This window comes from Ornithorhynchus anatinus, chromosome X2 (assembly GCF_004115215.2).
Source record: "Ornithorhynchus anatinus isolate Pmale09 chromosome X2, mOrnAna1.pri.v4, whole genome shotgun sequence".
In the NCBI taxonomy this organism is placed as follows: domain Eukaryota; kingdom Metazoa; phylum Chordata; class Mammalia; order Monotremata; family Ornithorhynchidae; genus Ornithorhynchus; species Ornithorhynchus anatinus.
The window spans coordinates 9,965,335-9,992,549 of record NC_041750.1 but is presented as its reverse complement, the minus strand read 5'-3'; the positions used below and the strand labels follow the sequence as shown (position 1 = coordinate 9,992,549).

General features: G+C 41.5%; 1 protein-coding gene across 2 annotated transcripts; it reads left to right on the top strand.

Moving 5' to 3' along the window:
- Positions 1 to 315: 315 nt before the first annotated feature.
- LDLR (low density lipoprotein receptor) lies at positions 316 to 26,906 on the top strand. Of its 2 annotated transcripts, none has more exons than XM_007669824.3 (18): positions 316 to 542; positions 8,218 to 8,340; positions 9,068 to 9,190; positions 9,676 to 10,053; positions 10,847 to 10,969; positions 11,172 to 11,294; positions 11,899 to 12,018; positions 13,279 to 13,404; positions 14,437 to 14,608; positions 15,137 to 15,361; positions 16,383 to 16,501; positions 16,994 to 17,133; positions 18,758 to 18,899; positions 19,103 to 19,255; positions 20,009 to 20,203; positions 21,632 to 21,709; positions 22,189 to 22,346; positions 22,629 to 26,906. In XM_007669824.3, exons 1-18 carry the CDS (start codon positions 461 to 463, stop codon positions 22,662 to 22,664), a joined length of 2,616 nt encoding a protein of 871 aa, XP_007668014.1. In that variant the 5' UTR covers positions 316 to 460; the 3' UTR covers positions 22,665 to 26,906. The 2 variants fall into 2 exon arrangements, with proteins under 2 accessions (XP_007668014.1, XP_001510419.2); XM_001510369.5 differs by having other exon boundaries at positions 21,629 to 21,709.
- The last annotated feature ends 309 nt before the right edge of the window (positions 26,907 to 27,215 follow it).

Sequence of the window (27,215 nt, the reverse complement as noted above, 5' to 3'; positions counted from 1 at the left end):
CATACTGTGTACAGAGCATAAAATACTTGATAATCTTTTTAACTAGATTTTAGAAATAACCCAGTAATCCCCCAAATGGGAAAATGTTCATATTTTAAAATAAAGACCAAATTCAGGGGGGAAAAAAAAATCCTTGTTGCTTGCCGGCCAGTTAGCATGTCTCTTGATATGAACCTGGGCGGGAGATTTACGGGTTAAGTGCCTATGTCACATCATGCGTTTAAAACTCCTCCTCCTGCTGTGAGGTGAGAGGTTTGAAAATCACCCCACTTTAGACTCCTCCCCCCTCAATTACATATATTGAAATTCTGCAAATAACTCCATCCTTACATGCATTTGCAATCAGAACGTGTTCAGTTTTGGTAAGGTTTTCTCTGAAAATTTAAAACCCCATTAAGGACAGACGGCATTTGTACTAACTGCTAAATAAACGAGTGAAAAGAAAGCCGGAAAAGAAAGAATGAGACAAGTGAAATATATAGCAACCCTGGTGAGCTTGATATTAATTTTCATCCCGGATCAAACTGCTGCGAGATATGCAGGTAAGGCTTACTTATCAAAAGTGTCTTAAGACTGTATTATGAATGTGGGAAGTGTTAAAGTGTTCTAATAAAAACTTTAGGTCCTATCGACCGCCCAATTTTAAGTTCGTCCTCACAGCAACTGCAGTTGAACCTTTATAAATTTCATTAAGTTGGCAAGAATTAAAGAGTTCGGTTATCCGTTTTTAGTGAACGTTTGGGAAGCTTCAAATTGAGACTTAACGGACAAAAACTCGAATGTAGTTGAGATGATAGGAAACGGTAACTACGACTGGCTTTTAAAAGAGCATTTTGGTGGCGGGTCAGGGAAGGTGGAGGGAAGAGGAACGAGGAGGACAAGAGACAAATATACCGAAATAAGTTGCTTTGATGCGATAGACGATTTTAAGTGGTCTGAGGGGCCGATCACCCCCTTCAAGAGTTAATTCTCCTCAAGAGCCACCTCCTTCCATTCATTCTTTTTGTCATTCATTCTCTCAAGAGGGGAGGGGGGAAAAAATCGTACTTCAGGCTGAAAACACCTTATTCATTGAAAGAGTGATCCAGTGTTCACTTCTTCAGTGGAAGAGGAGAATTAGGCTCTTTTTCACTTGCTCTTCTTCCTCCTGGCGTGATTGTTTCCTTCATCAGGCAGCGGGTCTCTCATCTGCTCTCCATTCATTCTTTCGATCGTATTGAGCACTTACTGTGTGCAGAGCACTGTACTAAGCGCTTGGCAAGTACAATTCACTGAATTAAGCGACCGTCCAAGGGCGCTTAATGATAATGTGTCCAACTCTCTGCGAGGGAGACAGGGGATCTCCCCCATTTGATGATCTCCTCGGGTTAACTTCAGGACCACCCTCCGCAGATGCTCCTACTGCCCGAACGGAATTAACCGTTTCCGGTGCCGCTTGCGCCCGTAGCTCTTCCCACCTGTCACCCGCAGGGTGGGGACAACCATTTCTCTACCTGCTGAAATGGTATCCGAATACTTAAGACTTTGGCCGAGAGCCTATTTTGGAGGCGACGTCCTTCCTACGCAATATGGCGGCATTAAATCCCCTTTCCGCCGCTCCCTCAGCTGTTGAGGGGGGAGGGGGTGTTAACATAGCTTTGTGTGTGCGGCTCAGCCTTTGAAGTAGGACGTCTTAATGAAGAAACGTTAAGCGGCTGACTTAAACGGAATTCCCTCTCCCTTTTCTGACGAAGAAACCGGGCGGAAGACTGAGGGAAAATTCAAAAGAGGGAAGGCAGCAGGACGCCCAACTCTTCCTAGCCTCCAACATCCGCCTTCCCCTCAGACCCACCCGCCGATGGGAAGGGGGAAAGGGAGTGACGCTCGCGGGCGGCTCTGCTCTTTCATTGGTCGCTGCTCGAACAGGCGATCCTCAGGCCGCTCCTCTTGTCCAATACGAAGGGAAGCTGACGAAGCGCGCGAGCCAGGGGGCGGGGCCGGGGGGCACGAGGGAAGGAGGTATTCCCCCCCCCCCCCCCGCCCTTTGGTTCTGTCATGGCCTCTGACGCGCTCTCTAACCGCCTTCTTCGCTTTCGTTCCTCTAAACTGAGCCTTGAATGGAATAGTTTCCTTGCAGGGATCAGAGATTCGAAGTTTAAGGCCCTAATAAAATGCAGTCAGCCCAGCGCTAAACTCATTTTTTGTGTCTGTTTATTTTTTAAAAAAACGTTCGAGTCTTCAAACTTTTTTTTTTTTAAAAGAGGCCCAAGTGAGAATATCTCACCCTAGTTGAACAACTACCGAGTGAGAGACCTTTCGCCCAGTTCAGATTTGAGCCTAGTAAAGGATGCTCGGCTTGTGTCCGTACAGGATAAAATAGTGGGTTTTTAGCCTTGTTCTTGGAGGGGTTTGCTAAAATTTGGTGATCGTTCTTAAAGGATTCTGAAGAGGAGACAGTTTGAATATTTATGGTCAATCATATAAACAGAATACTTGTTTGAGGACGTGGAAACTTAGTTTACAAACAGAATTATTTTTATTCAGTCGTCTTTGTTGAGCGCTTACTCTGTGCTGTGCACTGTACTAAACGCTTGGAAAGTGCAATTCGACAACAAATAGAGACAATCCCTACTCAACAACGGACTCACCGTCTGGGGTGGTGGGGAAACAGACATCAGTACAAGTAAGGAGGCATCAATATAAATAAATAGAAATATACGTATATGTGTGTGTATATGTGTACACACAAGTGCTTTGGGGCGGGGAGGGAAGAGCAAATGAAACGAGTGGTGGTGATGTGGAAGGGAGTGGGAGCTGCGGAAACTCAATATTTGATCATGGTTTTAAGATGTAGTATTTGGGGCTGGTCGAAAAAGTATCATTTCTTATAATAGTTTCTAGAGAGTGTTTTGAAGATATTTGGAAATTAACACTCATATATTGGCGATGTTATTGCTGTTAATATAATGGATTTTTTCCGAGATATTCTTGTCCTGAAATCACTGATCTGTTCATTGCTAACTCTGTAAGAGAATGCTGCCTCAGGACATTTTAAGATACCATAAAACACTGCTCTGCGCATACATCATGCCTTAGTGGAAAGAGCACAGGATTGGGAACAGGAGACTCCAGTTTTGCCACTTCCCTGCAAGTTACCTGTCACAACCTTTGGGCCTCATTTTCCTCATCTGTAAAATAAGGATTAAATATCTGTTGTTCTTCCCCTTCAGACTGTCTGATCTGATTGTCTCTTATCTACTCCAGTGCTTGGCACATAGTGTTTAATAAATACACATTATTACAAGGCAAGGGATGCCACAAACTTTATCTGTAAACCAGTAAAAAACTTTTTGTATATTATATTTTTCATGGAAACTTTTAGCTTAGTGGGAGAAGGAATGTACTTTTGGTTCTTCCTCAGATGTTGAGGATTATAAGTTGCAGGAAATCAAGAAGAACTACTATGTGTAATTACCTTCATGATTTCATTTCATGAATATGTATAGAGATGATAATGATGGCATTTGTTAAGTGCTTACTCTGTGCCAAGCACTGTTCTAAGTGATGGGGTAGATACAACGTAATCAGGTTGGACAAAGTCCTTGGCCCAGGTGAGGCTGCTTCTCATATTGCTATAGCCATTTCTAAAGAAGTACAGCCCTCATTGCCTAAATTATTTCTTAACTTCCTGTGAAACTGCTTTATTTCCCTTGATTGTAAGCACCAAGAGCTCTCATTTGCCTAAAACCAATAGACCCTGCTGATGTCCTCAAGGAAACCACCAGCTATGTCAGTTTTCTAATAGCTAGGTTGAGCAGACCACTTTCCAAAACTTCACTATTATCTGTGCTTTCCAACCTTTTCTAATTATATGTGCATTCTTTTCCTTGTACAACTCTTACCAAAATATAACCATCCTAATTGCTTCTGATGAGATACTTGTTTTTAGATTGGTGCAAAATCTAGATTGTTTAATAACATTAATCCTAAAAGCAACCATCAAGTGGATGACAGCTGCCTGAGTAGAATACCCTTTGTAAGTAGACAGTTTCTTAACGGTTCCAAACATTCTACTAAATTCTGAAAATTTCCCATCATATTGTATGGCTCCAACTGTATGTTTAATTAATCAGTGATATTTATTGAGTGCTACTGTGTGCAGAGCATTGTATTAAGCTCATGGGAGATTACAGTATAGTAGCGTTTGTAGACATGATCCCAGCCCACAACTTTACAGTCTAGTAGAGAAGTTTGCAGTTGGTAAAAATAACTGTACTCTAAATTTTGTTCTGTAAAAAAGAGCAAAAGATGGTAAAATTTAATTTCAAAAACCCTTTTAAATTTAGTGATAATTTTCTGATGAAGTTCACTGTATCTCTTGCTATCAAAGTGACTTTTCTCAACAACCTTCATAACATTCAGCATTTTATTTGCCTTTTCCTCAGCACATGGCAAAGCCATGACCCAGTCTGGAAAAACAACTTTCCCCTGCCTAGGGGATAGTTTCCACATTTCTGTAATCTCATAATAACTGTCAGTCAGTGGTATGTATTGAGTGCTTACTGTGTGCAGACCCCGAAACTAAGTCCTTATTACAGTTCAGTAGAATAGACAAGATCTCTGCCCACAAGGGATTTACGTTCTAGTGGGGGAGACATATTGAAATAAATTGCAGGTGGGGGAAGCAACTGAGTGTAAGGATATATACATGTGTCGTGTGTCCCTTTGTATTTAGGAGTTAAAGGTTCAAGTGCATAGGTGATACTGAAGGGAGTGAAAATAGGTTGGGGAATCTTAGGTTGAAAATTAGTACAGTAGTCAGTAACAGTCCACATTTTTATGTTAAATGTCAAGCAATCTAAACTGGCATGTAGCTGTGGGAGACAGGTATTGAATCCTCATTTTGCAGATGAGGGAACTGAGTCACAGATAAGTTTAAGTGATTTGCCAAAGGTGAAACAGCAGGTAAGCAGGGGAGCTGGGATTAGAACCCAGATCCTCGGATTTCCAGGCCTGTACTCTTTCCAATAGGCCATGCAGCTTCTCACTAGAAGTACTAGTTGTCACTAGAAGCCAGATGACAAGGACAGATTTGTCAGCAACATTTATTTTTTTTGGGACGGTCCTTAACTGAGCGAGAATTTCATGCTCTTGACAACTGCTTCTTTATACAAGAGATGGCAAAAGTTCAAGGAAACGACTAAATCGATGTGAATCAAATTGGGACTTAAGCACATAGTGTTTCTTTTTGACTTTTGTGAGGAGGGATAATTGAATGTCAAGTCAGGTCAATGGGTAGTTGGATGACCAGCTTTTAATTGCAAGAAAATGGATGCCCCCAAAAGGAGCTAATCCTTTTCCTTTTAGGAATAGTTTTTTTTTGACTCACCTAACCTTAATCCGTGTAGCCTAAAGACCCTGCACCATTTAGCATAAAAATTGCATACTGATTCTTGCTGCTTTGGGGGCTATGTATACAGAATATAACCACTCAAACTAGAGAAGTGGCCTATTTCAATGGTGCCCAAATGAAGGGTCCCCAATCCTGGATCTCCATTTATACTGATTACCCTTCTGGCAGTGGGATTTGTGAAGAGGCTGCTCCTCTGAGCAGTCTGAGGAGTAGCCCCTTCAAATGGCTGAGGCTGCCCTAAGTGGTAGTAATCATACTTATTAAGCACTTATTGTGTGCAGAGCACTTAACTAAGCACTTGGGAAAGAGTACACCAGGGAGAATTAGATACAAACCCTGTCCCTGGAGGGGCTGACAATCTTCTAGTGTCCTTGTCTTCTCCCTGAGCCTGCCCATCTGCAAAAGGGGCTTAAAGGGTTACTTCACAGCACCACCTAGCCCCCTTTTTAGTGCCACCTCTGAATAGACAACGGTGTCACTTGCCAAAAGGTATTTGTGTCACCAGAGGAAGACATTTGAGAATCACTGCTTTAGAAAAATTAAATGACCTAAATTTCTGGACCTGTCTGCTGTGTTTTGCTAGTCTTTTTCTCAAATGAGACATTTATTAATTTCTGAAATTTTCAATAAATAATGACCTAACATTCTTGTTACCTTTCATAACCAGATGGCCCTTTTTAGCTGCTTTAATTTTACTAGATTCTAAAATACTATTTAAGATGATGGTGTGGTCAAAAATGTGTCTATAGAAAAATCTCACTTTTTTTACAGTGATTGGAGTGTACATTATAGTAAAAAAACATACCATTGAAAAACCTTTCTGGACACCTAACCTCTTTATAGTACTAAAAATAGATTTTCCAACTTATTATTTCATCTACCTTGTCTGGTGAAGTTCTAAATGCAAGCAGTGTTAAACCTGAGTAAAGAGAATATACACCTCTTAAATCAAGAAAAGATGTGACAAAGAACACCTAAAAAGTGTTGTTGCCCACGTTTGCAAATTTGGGTACCTAACTGAAGCAGAGGAGGGATTATAGTTTGGTGATTTGGGGCCACATAGATAACCAATGCAGAATTTTTAGGTCTACATTAATTGACTGCCTCAAAGGAGGCATACTTAGGTAGCCTTTCATTTCTCTTTGATCCTGTAGATCCAATTTATGGTACTGTTATATTGTTTGCATGTCATTATCAATTACAGTTAGTTGCTGGAATTTTCCATTTCTGCCAGAACGGATCCTTTTGTTTGTGTGAATCTCAACTCTATTCTTTTTTCATTTAAGTTTTGTCAGAAATATGAATGACAATATTTAAAAGATAACATGAGAATTATAGGATGCATCTGAGTCATTGCACAGCCATTCTCAAAAAAAGGGAATGATGGAAAACAGTTTCTAAGGAAACAATTTAGCAATATTTTCCCCTGTATATTTTATAATTTAAAATTCATAATTTGTCATTTGTGTATTTGGGATTAATGCCTTAATTTTCATTGCTTAATTGTATTTCTCTTTTGTCAGACTCTCTTTTTCTGGTTTGGTCTCTAGTACTTTTTATTTGTAATAATAATAATTGCTATTTGTTAAGCATTTACTTATATGCTAAGCACTCTACTAAGCACTGGGGTAGATACAAGAAAGTACAGGTCACACACAGTCCCTGTCCCACATGGGGCTCACAGTCTAAGTAGGAGGGAGAACAGATATTTAATCCCAATTTCACAGATAAGGAAAATGATGGACTGAGAAGTTGTGATTTTTGCCCAAGACAAGTAGTAAAATGTTAGTAGACTTTGTCCTCTCTCTCTGGTGAAAAGGCTTTTTTGGTGGAAACACATTTAAGTATATGCATACTTTTTGATGTAAGGTCTATGAGGGAAAGTTGTTGACAGTAAGAGTCTTAGTGAAAAATTATTTAAAATGGCCTATTACTTCAGTGAGGCCCTCAGTAGGTAGGGATGATTTTCTAAATTCAACAAAAAATGGAAAGTCAGCATGGCTTAGTGGAAAGGGCTAGGGCCTGGGAGTCAGAGGACCTGGGTTCTAATTGCAGCCCCACCATTTGCCTGATGTGTGACCTTGGGCAAGTCACTTTCCTTCTCTGTGCCTCAGTTTCTTCATCTGTAAAATGGGGACTCAATCCCTGTTCTCCCTCCAACTTTGACTGTGAGCCCTATATGGGACAGGGACTGTGCCTGACCTGATTATTTTGTATCTGCCCCTAGCACTTTGAACAATGCATGACACATAAGTGAGCACTTAATAAATATTACAGTTAAACCCACTGGCTGTAATAGCTCCCCTAATCTTGGGCTAGGCATTTTTCTCTTTCTGGGATGATTAATAAGAGTCACCATTTTTGATAACTACTTTGCAGGTTATTTAAGGGTGAGAGAGGAGATTACAATATTAGTGATGGAGTCTCCTGTCGAACGACAGATCAGCATCGGTCCCGCAGGACCGAAAACCCTCGGAAATGAGTTGAGGATAAGGCTAGTGGTTTGCACAGTGCCACTCACCCTCTCTTCCTTGCCAGTCACATACCCACTAGGGCACAGAGTAGGCGGGCAGGGGTGCAGCACAGTGTGAACTGTTAAATCCCAATCTATAAATCTGGCTAGTACTTCACGCATTTTAATTGCATTACATAGCTAAGATTGATACTCATTTGGCTATTCACTTCCAGGTAGTATGTGCTACTTAGCTCTCTCTCTTTGACTGTACTAGAATAATGATCTCATTTTATCTAGTCTGCTTCTGGATCATGTATTTTAATGTGGTGACCCTCTTTCCTTCTGTTTCATGTGCTTCCTAATTCTACAGCAGTGAACAAGTGTGAGAGAAATGAATTCCAGTGCAGAGATGGGCGTTGTATCTCTTACAAGTGGATATGTGATGGCACTGCCGAGTGCCTGGATGAATCTGACGAATCACCAGATACTTGCTGTGAGTCACTCTTGACATATTTGTACATAATTGAAACTACTTCTAGACCATGATAAGTGAACCCATTTAACCAAATTAAGGAATTTAATGTCTAACGTAAGCTTGATTGGATGTTTTTGAGATAGAGGTGTATTTCAGAGGAAAATCCATCAGTCGATGGGATTTATTAAATGCTTACTCTGTGCAGAGCACTGTACTCACTGCTTGGGAAAGTATGACAGTAGAGTCGTATGATTCAGTTTAAAATAGTTGCATTTGCAATGTAATTGTGGTGAGTTTTTAATGGATGATTCTCTAGAAGTGTTGCTGGTTTTTAAAAATAGTATTTGTTAAGCAGTTACTGTGTGCCAGGCACTGTATTAAACTCGGGAGGAGATATAAGCTAATCACATTGGACACAGCCCATATGTCCCACGTGGGACTCACAGACTTAATCCCCGTTTTACAGATGAGGTAATGGGGGACAGAGAAGTGAAGCGATTTATCCAAGGTCACACAGCAGACAAGTGGCGGAGCCGGGATTAGAACCCATGTCTTTCTGACTCTCAGGCCTGTGCTCTATCCACTAGGCCACGCAGCTTCTCTTTTGAACATAGTTAATTCCATCCCCATAGAATAGTTCTTTGTTGTGTTGTTCTTTCCTAAAGGAAAATAAAAGAAAGCCTGGAAGAGGCTCTTGCTCCCGAGCTGTCTGAAGAAAATGTGTCTTACTCTCTCTTTTTTATAGTGTCTGTAACCTGCAAGCCAGAAGAATTCAGCTGTGGCGGCCGAATCAATCGTTGCATCTCCTTATCCTGGAAATGTGACTCCCAGACGGACTGTGAAAACGGCTCAGATGAGAAGTACTGCCGTAAGTATTCTCACGTTTGGGCTAATTTATTCTGAGTGAGAGATGATAACCCTGGTATATCTGGCTTGACTGACCCATCAGGATAGCGGGGAAACACCAGTGCCTGTGGGAACCTTTTGGGGCCACATCTGGTTCCCAGTGGCTCTTTGAGAGCTACTTGGAGCTGGAGAGCAAACAGTCAAAAAGTTAAAGAAGCTTCTGCTCCCAAGCCTTCAGGCAGGGGATTTTCCCAGGAAGATTTTTCAGAGCCAGACTATCCCATAAGTATTCCTGAATAGGTCAACTCCTAACACCTCACTCCAAATTGAAAATGGACAACGATGTTGGCCAGTCACGTTTTCTCTGAGATGAGTGACTTTGTTTTTCATGCTTTTCAGGGGTGGTGTTTGGGGACTTTGATTCCTACACTATTTGACGGTTTAAAGTGGAGATTTTCAGAAAGGTTAGGGTGTGGCTAAATTGAGCAGATTTTTGTCCTTTCCTAGCTCCTAAAACCTGTGCCAGCGATAAGTTCCGGTGCCGCAATGGAAAGTGCATTTCTCAAGAGTTTGTCTGTGACAAGGACAATGACTGTGAGGATGGGAGTGATGAAGAGTCCTGCCCTGTCCCTACCTGTAGCCCTGCCATGTTCCAGTGCAACAACTCTGCATGCATTCCCAAGCTGTGGATCTGTGACGGTGACCATGACTGTGATGATGGCTCGGATGAATGGCCTCAGAATTGTCATGGGCATGATAAAGTCAAAGAAACTAAACCGTGCTCTCTCCTGGAGTTCCACTGTGGGAGCCGGGAATGCATCCACATGAATTGGCAGTGTGATGGGGATTTTGACTGCAAGGACAAATCAGATGAGCAGAATTGTGGTATGTCCAGAGTAGACTGATTTTGGGGGCCAGGGGGATGGGGGAGAGTACTAAAAGATTTCTTAGAACGGTATGATCCTTTACTACCGTGGGTCCAATTTAACATTCTGTGTTAACTGTTTACCCCTCTAGACTGTAAACTCCTTATGGGCAGGGAACATGTCTTATGAGAAGCAACGTGGCTCAGTGGAAAGAGCACGGGCTTCGGAGTCAGAGGTCATGGGTTCGAATCCCGGCTCAGCCACTAATCAGCTGTGTGACTTTGGGCAAGTCACTTAACTTCTCTGTGCCTCAGTTACCTCATCTGTAAAATGGGGATAAAGACTGTGAGCCCCACGTGGGACAACCTGATTCCCCTGTGTCTACCCCAGCGCTTAGAACAGTGCTCAGCACATAGTAAGTGCTTAACAAATACCAACATTATTATTATTATTATGTCTACCAACTCTGTTGTTTTGTCCTCTCCTTGGGCTTAGTATAGTGTTCTGCTCCCAGGAAACGCTCTGTAAATAGCATTGATTTGATTTCAAATAATTCTACTATTATTGCTATTATTTCAAATAATCCTATGGCTTTGTGTAGTGCCCAAGCCAGGGGTATGACTTGTTTAGATTGCTTTGTTACCCTTCACTGTTTCGAACAATTTGAAAACATCATCAATTGTGATGCCCTTGAAAAAGAAATTAAAAGAAACTGAGAACTCACTTTTTCGCCACACCTGATTACTGCACCGAGGCAACGAATTTAGAAAAAGGAATATCCTTTGCCCATCTCTGGCCTTTCACCTTTTTAGTAAAAGCAACCTGCCGCCCAGATGAATTTCAGTGCAACGATGGGACGTGTGTACATGGCAGTCGGCAATGTGACAAGGAGTATGACTGCAAAGACATGAGTGATGAGATTGGCTGTGCCAACGGTAAGCTATGCAGCAAGTCCTGCTTATTCCTAAAATGTGAATTTTTTTCCAGGGGCAACTTGGGAATGACAAAAGAAAGAAAGCACTGGAGGACTCTGCTGCCTCTAAGAGTTTAGCTAGTTATCTACGAACGAAGACTTGATGAGGATAAGCAATGGTGGTGACAATTAATGGCACATCTTTGTTGTTCTGTTCATAACAGTAACATTGTGTGATGGTCCTAACAAGTTTAAATGCCACAGTGGAGAATGCATCACTCAGGACAAAGTTTGCAATGCCCACAGAGACTGCAGAGACTGGTCTGACGAACCTCTCAAGGAGTGTGGTAGGTACAGTTTGGGAAATAAATGACACCATTTTGTATGTGTGTGTGATAGGGGACTGGACTCCAGAGGCAGAAGTGCCTTGACTATATAGCTAGAGCTTTTGGGAATGCAATCGACTGCATTTTGGGGTGAGAAGACACTAAATATAGAATTGAGAAACAGAACCGAATTTTTTCTCATACACTTGATTCTCCTATAACTTGGGGGTTTCCTGATGAACTGCATTTTCAGAAACTCACGCCATAGTACACATTCCTTGGTTTGCACCGTGTGCATTTGCACAACTGTTTCGTGCCCCACTGTAACTGTGTTTTATCTAATTAGGCGCACGTTATCAGAAGAACGTTCTCTAATTCCATTTACGGTTTTCTGACCAAAGTGAGTAGTAAAAGCACACGTGATGGAAGACCCGAATATACTTGGTTCTTGACCTTGGTGATGAGTTGGGAAAACAGAATGGTTCTGGAGGTCGATGATTAAAACAGCTCCACTTCGAGAAATGTGTGTAGGAGAGGAAATGTTCCAGGATGAAAATTCTACTGAAGTTTGATCTAAAGCAAAATATCTGGTTCATGAGGTTTTTTTCTGTGTTCCTTCTGGCAGGTACAAATGAGTGCCTAGATAACAAAGGAGGGTGCTCCCATATATGTAATGACCTCAAGATTGGCTATGAGTGCCTCTGCCCAGATGGTTTCCAATTAGTTGATCAGAAAAGATGTGAAGGTAAATTCCTGAGCAATTTATTGCCTTCCTTTCCATTACTTTTACTTTGGAGTTTTACCGTGAAATTGTTATTACTAATAACTCATATCCTCTTCAGTTTTCCTTTCATTTTCTGTGGTTAATGTTACTCTTAAGCTTTTTCTGACATCCATTTCTCAGTGGACAACCCTCCACACAATAATTGTCCCTTCTCAGAGCACATAATATACTGTATTTACTTACAAAATTGCCCCCACTTTTTGGACACAATTTTCTCAACTCTGAAACAGGAGAGGGGCAATTAAGTGGGGAATTAATGTAATTCTTTTACTGCAAGCTGCATACACTAGGTACTCAATAGCCCTGCTCACTTTGGAGTTCATACCTGCAGCATTCTGACCCTATCCCTCTTTCAACTCTGTTTACAAAACAATCTTATGTTCCCGCCTCAAAAATGAGTGTGTGTTTGAGGTGGGGGATTATGTGAGTGAATATGGTATTCAACTCAGCTGTGTGAAAGGCCCAGGATATTAAATTTTCATCAATCATTTATTGAGCACTTACTGTGTGCAGTGGGCTTGGGAGAGTACAGGTATAACAGAGTTGGCAGACATGTTCCCTCCCCACAATGACCTCAGTCTAAAGGGGAAGGTAGACATTAATATAAATAAATTTTGGCTAGGTGCATAAGTGTTGTGGAGTGGAAGGAGAGGTAAATGAAGGGTGCAGATCCAAGTATAGGGTGTTTATGTTCATGTTTCCTATGGAATATTTTTCCCTTAGTAGTATTTGTGATAGAGAGCAGTTTAAGATGGCAGTATCTCAAGCCAATCTACTCCCCATGCTGCATTCTCTTTTCCTTCTGTTCTTGTTCTTGCCCTCCCTCCTGCCTGGAACTTCCTCCCCTCTCACATCTGGCAGACCACTGCCTCTCTCCATCTTCAAGTCCTTTCTGAAATCACATCTCCTCCAGAGGCCTTCCCTTCTCCCAATCCCCCCCCCCTTCCCCAAATTATTGTAATTACTGTCATTTGAGAACATGTGAGTCACCTAAGAGCTAGTACTCTTAAGCTCCCATTGCTCTTATCTATATACCTTTATGCTCTATTGCTTCCCTCTACCTTTAATTTATTTTTAATGGCTACCTTCCCTGCTAGATTGTAAGCTCCTTGAAGGTCTGCTAAGTCTGTTGCACTCTCCTAAGCATTTAGTATAGCGCTCTAAAGAGTAGATGTTCAGTAAATACAGTTGATTGATCGATTGATTGTCTCTGACTCATAGATATTGATGAATGCCAGATCCCAGAGACCTGTAGCCAGATCTGCAGGAATCTTGAAGGAAGTTACAAGTGTGAATGTAATGAAGGATACGAGATTGACCCAATCACCAAAACCTGTAAAGCAATTGGTAAGCCTGCAAGTTCTGATGTGTTTCATTAATACGTCCCCATATTTAAGAGAAGCAAAGTGAATAAAAGAAAAAAGTAGGATAAAAGGGAGAGGAAAATATTCATTCAGTTGTATTTATTAAGTGCTTACTGTGTGCACAGCACTGTACTAAAAGCTTGGGAAAGTACAATGTGACAACAATCAGTGACATTCCCTGCCCACAACGAGTTCACAGTCTAGAGGGGAGGAGACAGATATCGATAAAATAAACCCCAAATATTAATAATTATGGTATTTAAGTGCTTACTATGTGCCAAGCACTGTTCTAAGCACTGGTGTAGATATAAGGTAAGCAGGATGTCCCACGTGGGGCTCACAGTCTAAATCCCCATTTTGTAGGTGAGGTAAGTGAGGCACAGAGAAGTTAATTGGCTTGCCCAGGGTCACACAGCAGACAAGTGGTGGAGGCATCTAATCCAGGATTAGAACCCATGTCCTCTGACTCCCAAGCCTTTCCACTTTCCACTAAGCCACACTGCTCCTGGACAGCCTACCCCACATTTTATTTCATCACTTGACCTTTGCTATAGAAAACCAAAGTAAAAGGACCTACACTTAATCCAAAGAATGGAATATTTACTCTCAAAGTTAGACAGTTAATGAACAACCGGATCAAAGAAACTTTATTGAACTTGGGTTTGACAGTGAGGAACAATAACATGCGCTGTGGGGGGTTTTTTGTTTTGTTTTTTAAAAGCTGCCCTGTTATTATTAGCCTCAGGGAGGTTGTAGCATTGTTGCTGTCTCTTTACCTTAAAATGAATCCATGTTTTTCTTTTTCCCCAAATGTGCAAAATGTTTTGATTTCTGCTTTGTTGTATAAAACACTTCTCATTCAGGGCAGACGCTTCTGCCCTCTGAGACTGGTGCAATGGGAAGAATACCTCTTTCTCACAGTCACGTTATGTGGCCTTCTGGAGTCACTCATTTCTTTAGATCCTAGATACGATCTATGCCGCCATTCTAAACTGCTTCTCCTTCCACCCTCCAGGCACTATTGCATACCTCTTTTTCACCAATCGCCACGAAGTGAGGAAAATGACTCTGGATCGGAGCGAGTACACTAGTCTCATTACAAATCTAAAGAATGTGGTGGCCCTAGACGTAGAGATTGCCAGCAACAAAATCTACTGGTCTGACCTAGCACAAAATAAGATCTACAGGTAAAATAGGCTTGGTTTCACTTCCAGATTCCTGTACTGGCCCAGTCTGCTTACCTAAGCTCTAAGCTCCATTATCACAGGTCTCTCTCCCCCTCTCTTCTCCTCCTCCCCCACCCCCCACCCCCAACCAATAATCCAAACAGGTTTTGGGTGCTGCATGGGTCAAAATTTGGGGGTTGACCCAAACTTGAATTGAGGGCAGTGATTTTAAGACCAGTAAGTGGACTCTGTTTTTCCTTTTGGGCGAACCTGACTTGGTTTAGCAGGAAGTAACATGGGTGTTACTGTGTACTCTGGAGCTTTACTCCCAAATGGTTGTACATGGACTTCTGTGCTTAGTAGAAGCCATGTGAGGCATGAGCCACCTCTCCTTTCAGTTGCTTGGTTTAACCCCTCAGGCAGGCTATGTGCAGTTCATTCCAAACACATAGCTATTTCCAAGGGAAGTCCAAGGGACTGAGGGATGGAAAAACAGGTTGTTCAAAGAGCACTTGCTCATAAGTCAATGGCCTCTGTCTCTCTTTGTAGCACTGAAATTGACAAGGCTCACAACCTCACCCACGACACTGTGATCGGTGAGGATATTCAAGCCCCGGATGGCATTGCGGTTGACTGGATTCACGGCAACATCTACTGGACAGACTCAGTTCCTGGCACCATTTCTGTGGCTGATACTAAAGGCTCAAAGAGAAAAACTCTGTTCAAGCAGGAATTGGCTAAACCCCGAGCTATTGTAGTGGATCCTATGCAAGGGTATGTATTTCTAAAGATATATCAGTTTCGAGGGGGAAGTAGAAGAGGTTTACTGGTGGTAGTTGTGTCCGTGAGTACAAAGAGGGTACATTGATACATAGGTGTCAGCTTTTCATTTTGCAGGCAGGGATGTTAGGGGGAATGGGGACTGGGTGGGTACAGGCTTCAAAGAGCTAACAGGCCAAGAAGCCACCATTTTTTAGTCTTTCTCATGTTTTCAGTGAAGACCTTAGGTCATGTGAGAAAGCACTGGGGACAGTTGCCCCCGTGGAGTTGGCATTCTTGGCGTTAATATACTTGTCTACACCAAAAGCCGTTTGAGGCAGGTGCCTTTTTAATTTACATTGTAGTATTTCATTCTGGTGTATATCCGGGTGGCCAAACTGAAGTTTGAGAACTGCATGTAATTCTTCACTTGCTGTATGGTTTGTAATATTTCTTATTTAATAAGTGCAGAGGTGGTAGGCTGCAGTGGGCCACTGAGTTAGCCCTTCCAGTGTTGGCCCTGTCCTCTGCCCTAGCCGTCTGGCTCTCCACCCCTCCCACCTTGGTTACTCTGACTCTTGGCTATATTTAGCCAGCGTGGCTCAGTGGAAAGAGAATGGGCTTGGGAGTCAGAGGTCATGAGTTCGAATCCCTGCTCTGCCACTTGTCAGCTGTGTGACTGTGGGCAAGTCACTTCACTTCTCTGGGCCTCAGTTCCCTCATCTGTAAAATGGGGATTAACTGTGAGCCTCACGTGGGACAACCTGATTACCCTGTATCTACCCCAGCACTTAGAACAGTGCTCTGCACATAGTAAGCGCTTAACAAATACCAACATTATTATTTACGTTTTTAGTTCATGGCTTCTCTGTTTATGAAGCTTGGCCACCTGTGGTGTCTGTTTTACCAAAAAAAAGAGTTCCCCTTTTTTTTAAAAAAAAACTCTAGCTCTAATGTATTAAGTTGTTTAGGTGGAAGTTGTTCATTTCAGTGTTTGTACGGCTTAGGTATTTACATCCCCTGTTTTTCCTCCTAGTTTCATGTACTGGACTGACTGGGGAACTCCTGCTAAGATTGAAAAAGGGGGTCTGAATGGAGTTGACAGTTTCCCACTGGTGACTGAAGAAATCCAATGGCCTAATGGACTTACTCTAGGTATGTTATAAACTGTAAAAGTACATGGGCACATGGAGGAAAGAGCATACCTTTTTTTTTTCCTCTTATCTGTGGGTAATAGTTTAAGATCCCAATATAGGATTATTCCAATTAAATAGATGTTTGGGTATATGAGAACCAGGAGCTGGATGCTACAATTTTGTTATATTTAGCAAAGTCCAAAAATTAAATTTAACAATTTTAAAGATTCTTCAACTGTATCAGTAGTCTTCCTCAGAGGGAAACTTTTCAATCAGAAAATGTTGAACCATATGCACTTTTAAAACTGCTTTCTGTCTTGGAGAGATCGCCGGTAGTAATAAGATGTAGTAAAGCATGTTTAAAAAGAGATACACAATATTAACTCAGAAATTTTCCAAGGCAGCAAAACACCTAGAAGAGGGAATTCATTATCTCCCCATAACTCACCTAACGGAACATCTATAGATATTTGAATCTTGTCCTCACTCTGTACTCTTGTGTTGGTGTTAGATCTTTCAAATGGACGTCTATACTGGGTAGACTCGAAGCTCCACTCGATCTCAAGTGTTGATGTCAACGGTGGAAATAGGAAGACAGTGCTTGAGAATCAAAATAAACTAGCTCACCCATTTTCCCTGGCAGTCTTTGAGGTGAGTCTGTCATTTAAAAGTTCCTACAGGTCAACTCTCAATTATTTGCAAGTGGATTATCTATTTTGTGGATTTGTGGCAAACTTTGATCTCTCCCTGGTACAAGCTTGCCTACCCTTGGACCTTTTCCTGTGCAATGGTATCTAGTTTGCACAGTGGCTCTAAGCTCCATAGTCACAGGTCTCTCTCCCCCTCTCTTCTCCTCCTCCCCCACCCCCAACCAATAATCCAAACAAGTTTTGGGTGCTGCATGGGTCAAAATTTGGGGGTTGACCCAAACTTGAATTGAGGATGGTGATTTTAAGACCAGTAAGTGGACTCTCTTTTTCCTTTTGGGTGAACCTGACTTGGCTTAGCAGGAAGTAACATGGGTGTTACTGTGTACTATGGAGCTTTACTCCCAAATAGTTATACATGGACTTCTGTGCTTAGTAGAAGCCATGTGAGGCATGAGCCACCTCTCCTTTCAGTTGCTTGGTTTAACCCCTTAGGCTAGCCAGGGCCCGTGCAAGACTCAACCTCCTTCCCACAGGGGCCCCCAAACTAGCTCCCTTTTTGTATGATCCATACTATGCCTTAATTTAATCAGTCAAATAATAATTGTACTTGTTAAGCCCTCATTCCATGCCAAGCACTGTACTAAGCATTGGGATAGATAGACGATAACCAGCTCAGACACAGTCTCTTTTCCACATGGGATTCACGATCAAACAGCGGTATTTATTGAATGCATAATACAAAGCACTTTTCTAGGCATCACACAGAGGTGGTGTGATACATTTGGTGACCCCAAACAGATCCATCAAAATCAGGACTGCCCCTGTGGCAGGACTGTTTCCAGTTTAGTTTAGGAAGGGAGGAAGGTCTAAGGAGCTTACAATCTAACAGGGAAAGCAGAATGAATACAGGTACTCAATTTTGCAAAATTATATGAAAGAGCAGCAGTTGTCATTGTCCTTCATTCTCAAAGATAGTGCCACTGATGGCGAAAAGTTCCTGTTGGAATATGTAACACTAAGGATGAGGAGTGAGGGACAGGTTTGGTTTGGGAAAATAAACATTTTCTCAAGTTTTCTATTGACCTTTCATCACCCCGATCCCCATGAAAGTGTCCATTTATAAATAGTTTGGGGAGAGGGAAGTTTTAGATAAGCTAACCATCCTGCCCCCTGAGCAATTTTTCATTTTTTATGGCATTTAAGTGCTTACTATGTGTCAAACACTGTTCTAAGGGGTAGATACAAGTTAATTAGGTTGGACATAGTCCCTGTCCCAGATGAGGCTTACAGTATGAAAAGGGACTTTGAAATAACTCAGATATGTTAGCGAGGAAATGGGGTGAGTGATATTAATGATATCACTATATTAACTAATATTGTTAATATTAAGTCATTTGGATTGTTTGTACCTTACATGGTACAAAGTTCAATGGCCTCATTTGCCTTAAACAAGAGGATCCTATCCCGCTTAACTGAGTGATTTGTGTACATGTGTCTACTTTCCTATCTGAGGTGGGGGTGGAAAAGCTAATTCATTTTACCAGGCATGATATGAATTTTTTTTTTGTCCTGTGGGCGTGGAAGGCTGTTGGTTAATGGCACACACTTTTTAAATCATCCTTTAGGATAAAGTATTTTGGACAGATATCATGAATGAAGCTATTTTCAGTGCAAACCGCTTCACTGGATCTGATATTAATGTGGTGGCTGAAAATTTAATATCTCCCGAGGGTATCATCCTATATCACAACCTGAGACAGCCTACAGGTAATGGCTGGCTTGAATGTACAGAATTTTGCAAGTTGATTTGAAACTTTTCTTTCTACTTTCCTTCTCTCCTTGAATGACCTGGCTTTACTTGGCGACTGATCTGTATGTGGGTGGATCATCCTTTCAGTTTTCTCTGGGAATGTGGTTGGACTTTTTGTGCTCATAGCCATTGTGGGCTCACTTTCTCTTCTTCCTCACAGGTGAAAACTGGTGTGAGAAGAATCATATTCCTAATGGAGGTTGCCAGTTTTTGTGCCTCCCTGCTCCACAAATCAACCAACACTCACCTAAGTATACCTGTGTCTGTCCTGATGGAATGCAACTAGCAGAAGATATGAGAAAATGTACTAAAGGTATAGGCCTGGAGGAATTCAGCATTGCCAATTTTATTGTGAAAGCTTTAAAACTCTGGCCGTCAGCTTGGTTAAAGACTGCCCTTTTGGCGGGGGCATGTTCATTTTGCCCTGTCACAAGTATTTATGTGGGAGGAGGGAAGGGGGTTGAGTAATCAATCGTATTTGAGTGTTTCATATGTGCAGAGCACTGTATTAAGCGCTTGGGAGAGTACAGTGTAACAGAGTTGGGAGACACGATCCCTGCCCACAACAAGCTTACAGTCTAGAGCGGGAACAGGCATAAATAAAAATACATTACAGATATGTACATAAGTGCTGTGGGGCTGAGGGAGGGGTGAAAAAAGGGAGTAAATTCAAGTGCAAGGGTGACATAGGCGGGAGTGGGAGAAGAGGAAATGAGGGCTTAGGGAAGGCCTCTAGGAGGAGATGTGCCTTCAGTAAGGCTTCGAAGGTGGGGAGAGTAATTATCTGTCAGGTATGAAGAGGGAGGGCGTTCCAGGCCAGGCGTAGAAAGAGAACGAGAGGTTGGCAATGAGGGAGATGTAAGATTGAGGTACAGTAAGCAGGTTCTTGAGTATTAACTTATGGATTTGGCTTACTGCCATGGCCCTTCTCCACAAGTAGTAAATCACGACAGTGGTGCCCTAATGCACTTTCTGACAATAGTCTAGGAACTGTAGAGAATATATAAGAAAGGACTAATAACCACATACACTATAATAATAGACAAAGCCATTGTACTTCCTTTAGGTGCTGTATCACCTCATGTTTCTACCACGAGAAGCACAACACAGCAGATTACCACCCTTGCTCGATTGGTAACTACCGTTACATCCCCGGAGCAGAAAACCAGACTCCAGCCTTCCACTACCGAATTATTGATCAAGCACCCAAAGGGTTTCCCTGATCTTACTACACCAGAGATGGTCACAATGTCTCAACAAGGTAAAATCTTAGGTGTTCATTTAGTTGTATTCATCCACTGAGTTATTAAAAATCTAGTAAACAATTCCATGGTTGGACTCATTGGCATAAGCCTGAAATCTGGAGCCCCAAAGGAAACCTAAAGAAAGGGTAGGGCCCCCTTCCCCCCCCACCCTGGCCACTAGTGTGTAGGTGATAGGGTACTTATAACAATTGTCCTACTCACAGTACATCATAATCGAGCTGAGCAGCAATCAGTCGTACTTATTGAGGGCTTACTGTGTGCAGAGCACTGTTCTAAGCGCTTGGGAGAGTAGAGTATAACTGAGTTGGGAGACATATTCCTTGCCCAAAATTAGCTTACAGTCTAGAGAAGGAGAAAGGCATTAATATAAATACAAAAAATAATAATGTTGGTATTTGTTAAGCGCGTACTATGTGCAGAGCACCAAGTGCTGGGGTAGATACAGGGTAATCAGGTTGTCCCACGTGAGGCTCACAGTCTTCATCCCCATTTTACAGAAGAGGTAACTGAGGCACAGAGAAGTTGTGACTTGCCCACAGTCACACAGCTGACAAGTGGCAGAGCTGGGATTCAAACCCATGCCCTCTGACTCCCAAGCCCGTGCGCTTTCCACTGAGCCACGCTGCTTCTCCGTGAAAGGGAGAAGACGTGCAGAGTGAGGGAATGCAGGGCCATAGGGGTGAGGGGAGCACACAAGTTGGGAATGAGGAGAGAGACTTTTTTAGGTATGCTCTCCTTTCATGGACCCTCTGCTGGGCTGGGACTTCTTGGGTGCACTATATGTCCTTAGGGTTGATAGCATTCTGTTTACCATTTTAATAATAGCAGTGTTTATTAAGCATTTGCTCTAGGCTAAAGCCCTGGGGTAGCTATGAGACCATCAGATCAGACACACTCCTTATCCAACCCAGGGCTTATCATCTGAGAGGGAAGGAGAATGGGAATTTTATCCCTATTTTACAGCTGAGGAAACTGAAGTACAGAGACCCTAAGAGCCTTGCCCAAAGTTACAGAGCAGACCAGTGGCAGAACTGGAATGAGAATCCCAGGATCCTGATTCTTAGTCTTCTGCTGTTTCCACCTAGGCTATTCCACTTCCTGAGAAGCAGTGTGGCTCAGTGGAAAGAGCACGGGCTTTGGAGTCAGAGGTCATGGGTTTGAATCCCAACTCTGCCACTTGTCAGCTGTGTGACTGTGGGCGAGTCACTTAACTTCTCTGCGCCTCATCTGTAAAATGGGGATTAAGACTGTGAGCCCCACGTGGGACAACCTGATTCCCCTGTGTCTACCCCAGCGCTTAGAACAGTGCTCTGCACATAGTAAGCGCTTAACAAATACCAACATTATTACTTCCTATTTGGAGTTAGGTAAAACTAGATTACTGTCAATTGGTTGTGCCTGATGTTCAATTTTCTCTCCAGCAGCGCAAAGTGATATTGCTGCGGAAACAAATCAGGAGAAGCAAGGCGGTCCTACAGCCCTGTCTATTGTCCTGCCACTAGGTAAGGTAGAGCCAGTACATTGAATGCCCTTTGAAGAATGAAACGAACTGTTTCGTGGACTCCAGGGCCCCATGTGACATCCATGGATTTGCAGTTTTATCTGTCGATCCACTTTGTCCTCTACTGATTTTTTAACACCAAATCCATAATTTCGGTTGCTGAATTAGGAAGAGTGGTTCCCAAATTCTTCTGGGCATCTGATGAAATGTCAGTGAGCCATTCACCCACTTGCTGGTTTGTGATTTTGCAATATTCTCAGGCCTTTGAGCTAGCTGCCTTTGCAGGCTCTGGGCTTGGAGGGCTTGGTTAATTTATCTCCATCTTCTCGAATTACCAGCCATCCTGTCTGGGGGCAGTGCCATAATAGAAAAGTTGAAATCCTTTTGTAGTTTGCAAATTTAGTGTGCATTTTTAAAAAATTCCATCTTTCACCAGTAAAAACAGTACAATTAATGTTTCTTCTTCTCATCTTTCTGCAGTCCTATTCATTTTAATTTGTTTTGGTGCCTTCCTTGTGTGGAAGAACTGGCGGCTCAAGAACATCAACAGCATAAACTTTGACAATCCTGTCTATCAGAAAACCACTGAGGATGAGATTCATATCTGTAAGAGTCAGGATGGCTACACTTATCCTTCGGTAATATATGTTTCTACACGTGCTGTTTCCCTAATTCTGAGTTGTGCCCTAGCCGCTACTGAATCTGTCATCTTAACTCTCCAGCCTTTGATCTGATTGGTCAAGTTCAGTGTAGTCCAGAAATAATTTGAATCTGATCACAAGAGTTCAATACCTACTCAGGGCCTGTGATAGCCAGTGGTATCTTTTCTGGGATTATGCAGGGTTGGTTTGTTGTGTTTTTTATTGTTTGCTTTTTTCAAGACTGGTGGAAAAGTAAACATTTACCATTTTTATTGACAGAGACAGATTGTAAGCCTGGAAGATGATGCTGCATGAAAGCGACCCACAAAGTGCCTCTGCCCGAATGCTGCTGCTCATTTATGGGAATAGAATATATTTTCTTTCCCCAATTTAAAAAAAACTAACTCACCGCACGATGTTTCCTGGGTAATTGGGGTCTCCATATTTTGGAAGGAAAGAAAAGAGAAATCGCAGAAGAATGAATGCTTGGAGTAGGCTGTGTGAAGTTTGACTGTCTGCTTGGATTTTTGTTTTATATATTTATTTTTGTAGGCAATGCAGTCAATCTTCTGGCAGCGGACTTCTATTTTTCTTATTGGGGGAGTTTTTCTTACAAATGAAGGAGAAAGAGGAGAGGGGAAAAAAAGCGGTGAAATGATTCTCTGGATGTAAGGCCAGTCATCCCAGTCTTCTTCAAATGGGACTTTTTTCCCTTCCCAAATTTAAGGGAGGTGTTTTCCTAACCAAAGGACTAACAGACAAGGAACTGCAGCAGAAGATGATCTGTGGACTGATCTGCAGCAGTGACTTTAAAAACAAAACCAGGTGCTACTTTTGTGGTCAGTTACTATGCTTACGCACAACACATACACACACACACACACCCACTCCCCTGCCCCTCTCAGGAGTGCAAGTGTTTACTTTTGCCTTAGAACTCTGGCACTTAGTACAGTGCTCTGCACACAGTAAGCGCCAATAAATACGATTAAATGAATGAACTCTGGGGTAGATGATAGGGATTAGCCTTGGTTCTGCTAGTCTCCCCCAAATTACAAATCCAGTCAATTCTTAGATGGTCCCTGCTCTCCTCGAGCTAATAGGTTGCCCAGAATCTAGTTTGTAGTTACCTTCAACCAGGACAAAATGATTTTAACAGCAGCAGATAATGCCCAATTTAAAATGGCTCCTGGCAAGACAGTTGTCATCACGATCCCTTAATATTTATTTGGCACCCATGATATGCCAGGTACCATACAGAACGTAGGAGAGACATAGGGACCAACTTCTGCCAATTTACACATTTGTTCCCCACCCAAAGATGTCTCCTTTTTTACTCCCTTTCTGGGTGTGAATTTTATATTTCTACTCATGTGTTTTCCCCTTCCTTCCCTTGCACTTTTTTTCAGTTCAGGGTTGTATATTTGTAAAGTTTATATTTTTTTTACTTTTGCACTGTTTGCTCTCTCCCCACCCCTTGTATATATATTTTTTTACAGATAATGAGGGCTAAAAGGAAAGAAAAATTCCCCATTAACAACAAGGGTATCATTGTATTTGCTTTGTGCTAATGTTTTATAGACCACAGAGAGACACTGGGATTAGAGAACCAGCATGATGTCCAGGAGACAAACCATAATGATTTATATTTTTTTAAAAAAAGTTCTTATTGCCATTGTCTATTTGCTTCAAGTCTATATGCCATTATGTCTGCGCTTTCAAAAAAGTTCATATTGATTAAAAGGAGAGGGTTAATTTTTCTTTTCTGATCCATTAAAAGATGTGTGCAAATGATGTGACAAGGGGGAAAAAATTCAAAAAGTGGCAGCAGGTAGTAGACCCGAAGCTTTTGAGGATGGCAAACTTAACGTTCCTGGTTACAGATGGTCCCTCCTCCCCGTTGGTGGTTTGGAAGGAGTTGCATATGTACACTACGGAAAGACAAAAAGCACTAGAAACCCCTTTGCCTGAAGCTGTGAAAGATTTTCTTCTTTTGAAGGGTATAAATTAAAAATGTACAGTTAAATGTTTCTTTGCACCAAAAAAGCCTTTTTGTGTATTCTTTGGAATATTCAGTGGAATATAATTTGTAAAAAAAAGAAAAAGAAAAAAAGGATTTATTTATTTTTTCAAAATCATGTTGCTGCCTTTTTAAGTTACTCATCTTCTTTGGCTTTCTGTCGTTGAGGTAATTTTATTCTGATCTTGTTGTCTGCACCTGTGTGGCAGGGTCACTGCCTTTTGAAAACAATAGTGTTATATTAAATGTAGAGCTTGTCTTTGGAATGGATGTCAGATCTTTAACAGACTGTATGAAATGTTTTTTGAAACCCAATGTCTTCCTGTCATCAATTAAATTTCTAAAATCATATGATTAACATAAAACACACATTGCTCTTTCCTCTCCCTGTGTTCCCTTCGTTTGAAGTCTTGAAATATTTATGGCCAGTTCTATTTTATCTTAGTAAATTAAACCCAGAAAAAAAAGTTTCCCCTATTTGAAGAAATAAAGGATATAGATATAGTGATAGATGCAGTTAAAATCATTGAGTTGTTATTGTACAAGTGTCTGGTATTTTGTTCAGGGACGTCACCCTTAACCTGTGAAGAGGGCAAACCCACTGTTAATTTTCTGGCTGTCACAAAGGGATTGTCATTCTATAACCTGCCAGTATGTGCTTCACATACATTTCTCTTGAGTAACTGTCAGCATAGGCATCGGCTGTGAACTGTGTCCTCTGTAAAGCTATTGTATTCTCCTTCTTGACCTGTAGAACACTATTGATTTTTTTCTAAAAGTGACTTTGATACTTGCCTTTTTGGCTAAAGACTTTATCTACTTAGCTAAATTATTAAAAGGACTCCCAATCTCCATGCACTATAATCTTACTCCTTTTAGTTTTGCTCAGCAAATATTAATGTCTCAACTAGTGAGAACTGTTGTACTCAGTTGCTATCCCTGATTGTGGACACAGATGCTGTTTCACTTGTGAGTTTATTTTTTTACACTAGACTTAAGGATATTAAAGGCTTTGCATGTCACCTCCAAATATGCACAATGCTTTAATGCTTAATGTAAAGAACACATCATTGTAAAAACACAATTTAGCTTTTTATCTAAAAGGTGGGAGGTAGCATTCATAGGCTGTTGCCTATTATGGTCTCCATATAACATGATTGTGAATTGTAACCAAAAGTGTGATATGTTGTGGAGCTCATATCAATTGTTGAAGATTGGGCTTGAAGTCCAGTGATAATTCTCTAACGATAATCATACCAAAGCCTTATAGTATGAAGGGGGCCTCATTCAAATTTGTTAGCTAGAGAAAAGTGCCCTGTAGATCTACTCTGGGACATTTGAAAATATGTTTTTTAGTTCTAATATTTGGTCAGGATTCAGAGTGAATGTTCTCTATGATGGACAAAGTAAATACTTAGGTAAAACATCAGGTAGACACTTCCCTGGCCTATTTTGGGAAGGGTCAAATTATTCTCCATGCAGGAGACTTTGGCTGAAGAAAAAAAAATGCCAGCCAATGAGACTACCATTCATTATTTTATTTTTATTATATTTGTTAGTGCTATTACAAATGACAGGGTGAGCCTCAGCAGCTTTAGTTGGGGAACTGTAGGCTTGAATGTTTTTTAACTCTGCAGGACAAGGTTTCTATACAAATTTACTTGTGAAGGGTTTTGTTTGTTGAAACTCCCTTGCAAGTGTTAGTAACAGTAGCCAACAACCCCACTCTAAAGTCTCATTCAGGTAGGATGATTGGCGTTCACCCTAACTGTGACTCATTCAGGAGCTAATACCAAAAAGAAAATACTCTTGCCCACCTTGTGCTTCAGTTTGCAGTAAGAAAGGCACCATGGAAACATATGTGCTAATTTCTTCTTTTCCCCTTCTATTTCTGCAGTCTTTTATTTATTTTGGTATTTAAGTGCTTATTATATGTGTCAAACACTGTTCTAAGCACTGGGGTAGATACAAATTCATCAGGTCAGACATAGTCCCTGTCCCACAGGGGGCTCACAGTCTAAATGTGAGTGAACATGATTTAATCATAATTTTAGGTCAGCATTTTTTTCCTTCCCTATTGTAAATCAAATTTTGGAAGGGAAAAAACCTCTTCTACCTCTTTTTCATATAACTAGCTTCTCTACTGAAGGGTCCTTCTAGAAAAAACCTATTTTCCTGAAAATTTCAAGAGCATGTTACCATCACTCTATGATTCTTAAAAACCTACATAAAAATGTCTTTTAGTGAAAGCACAAAATCCTTAAAACTAATTCTACCGTATTATATTTATGTTCGCCAAGTTGGAAGACAACATTGAATAGGCTAGAAATTTATGCAAGTCCTGCCTTCTTCAGATGTGACTTCATGAAGTCACTGAGGGAAAAGAGTAGCCATTGCTTCAGGAAGGATTCTGAGGGCCAGCATGAGGACATTTTCTGAACTGTGTTTTGTGGTTTATTACCTTTCTTATTCTGTACCTGATTGAAATTCTGTGTTAAATTTGTTTCAAATTAGATTGATTAAATGCATCGTAAAATGCACTCAGCAGTTTTTCCTTGTCTTAGCTGATGTTCTGAGGGATTTTTTTGTAGTCACGTTCAAGCCCTCCAGGGGAAAGTTAAAAAAAAAAAAAAAAATACCAGGACCAGTGAATAGGGTGGCTGGAGGCCTTGAGTTCTAATTTCAGCTTTCCTTCTGCATACTGTGTGGCTCAGGGGCAAGCACTCCCCCCCTCTGTGCTTTTAGTTTCATCCTCTGATGGATCAAACAATCAGCAAATCCACCAACTTTTTAACTTTACTGTATGCTCCCAAGCGTAGTACAGTCCTCTCTCTCCTCTACTCCCATGC

Coding starts and splice junctions, on each gene's coding strand:
- LDLR (XM_001510369.5), top strand. CDS start 461: ATGAGACAAGTGAAATATATAGCAACCCTGGTGAGCTTGATATTAATT. Junction 11,295..11,898: donor CGAACCTCTCAAGGAGTGTG/GTAGGTACAGTT, acceptor TCCTTCTGGCAG/GTACAAATGAGTGCCTAGAT. Junction 14,609..15,136: donor GCACAAAATAAGATCTACAG/GTAAAATAGGCT, acceptor CTCTCTTTGTAG/CACTGAAATTGACAAGGCTC.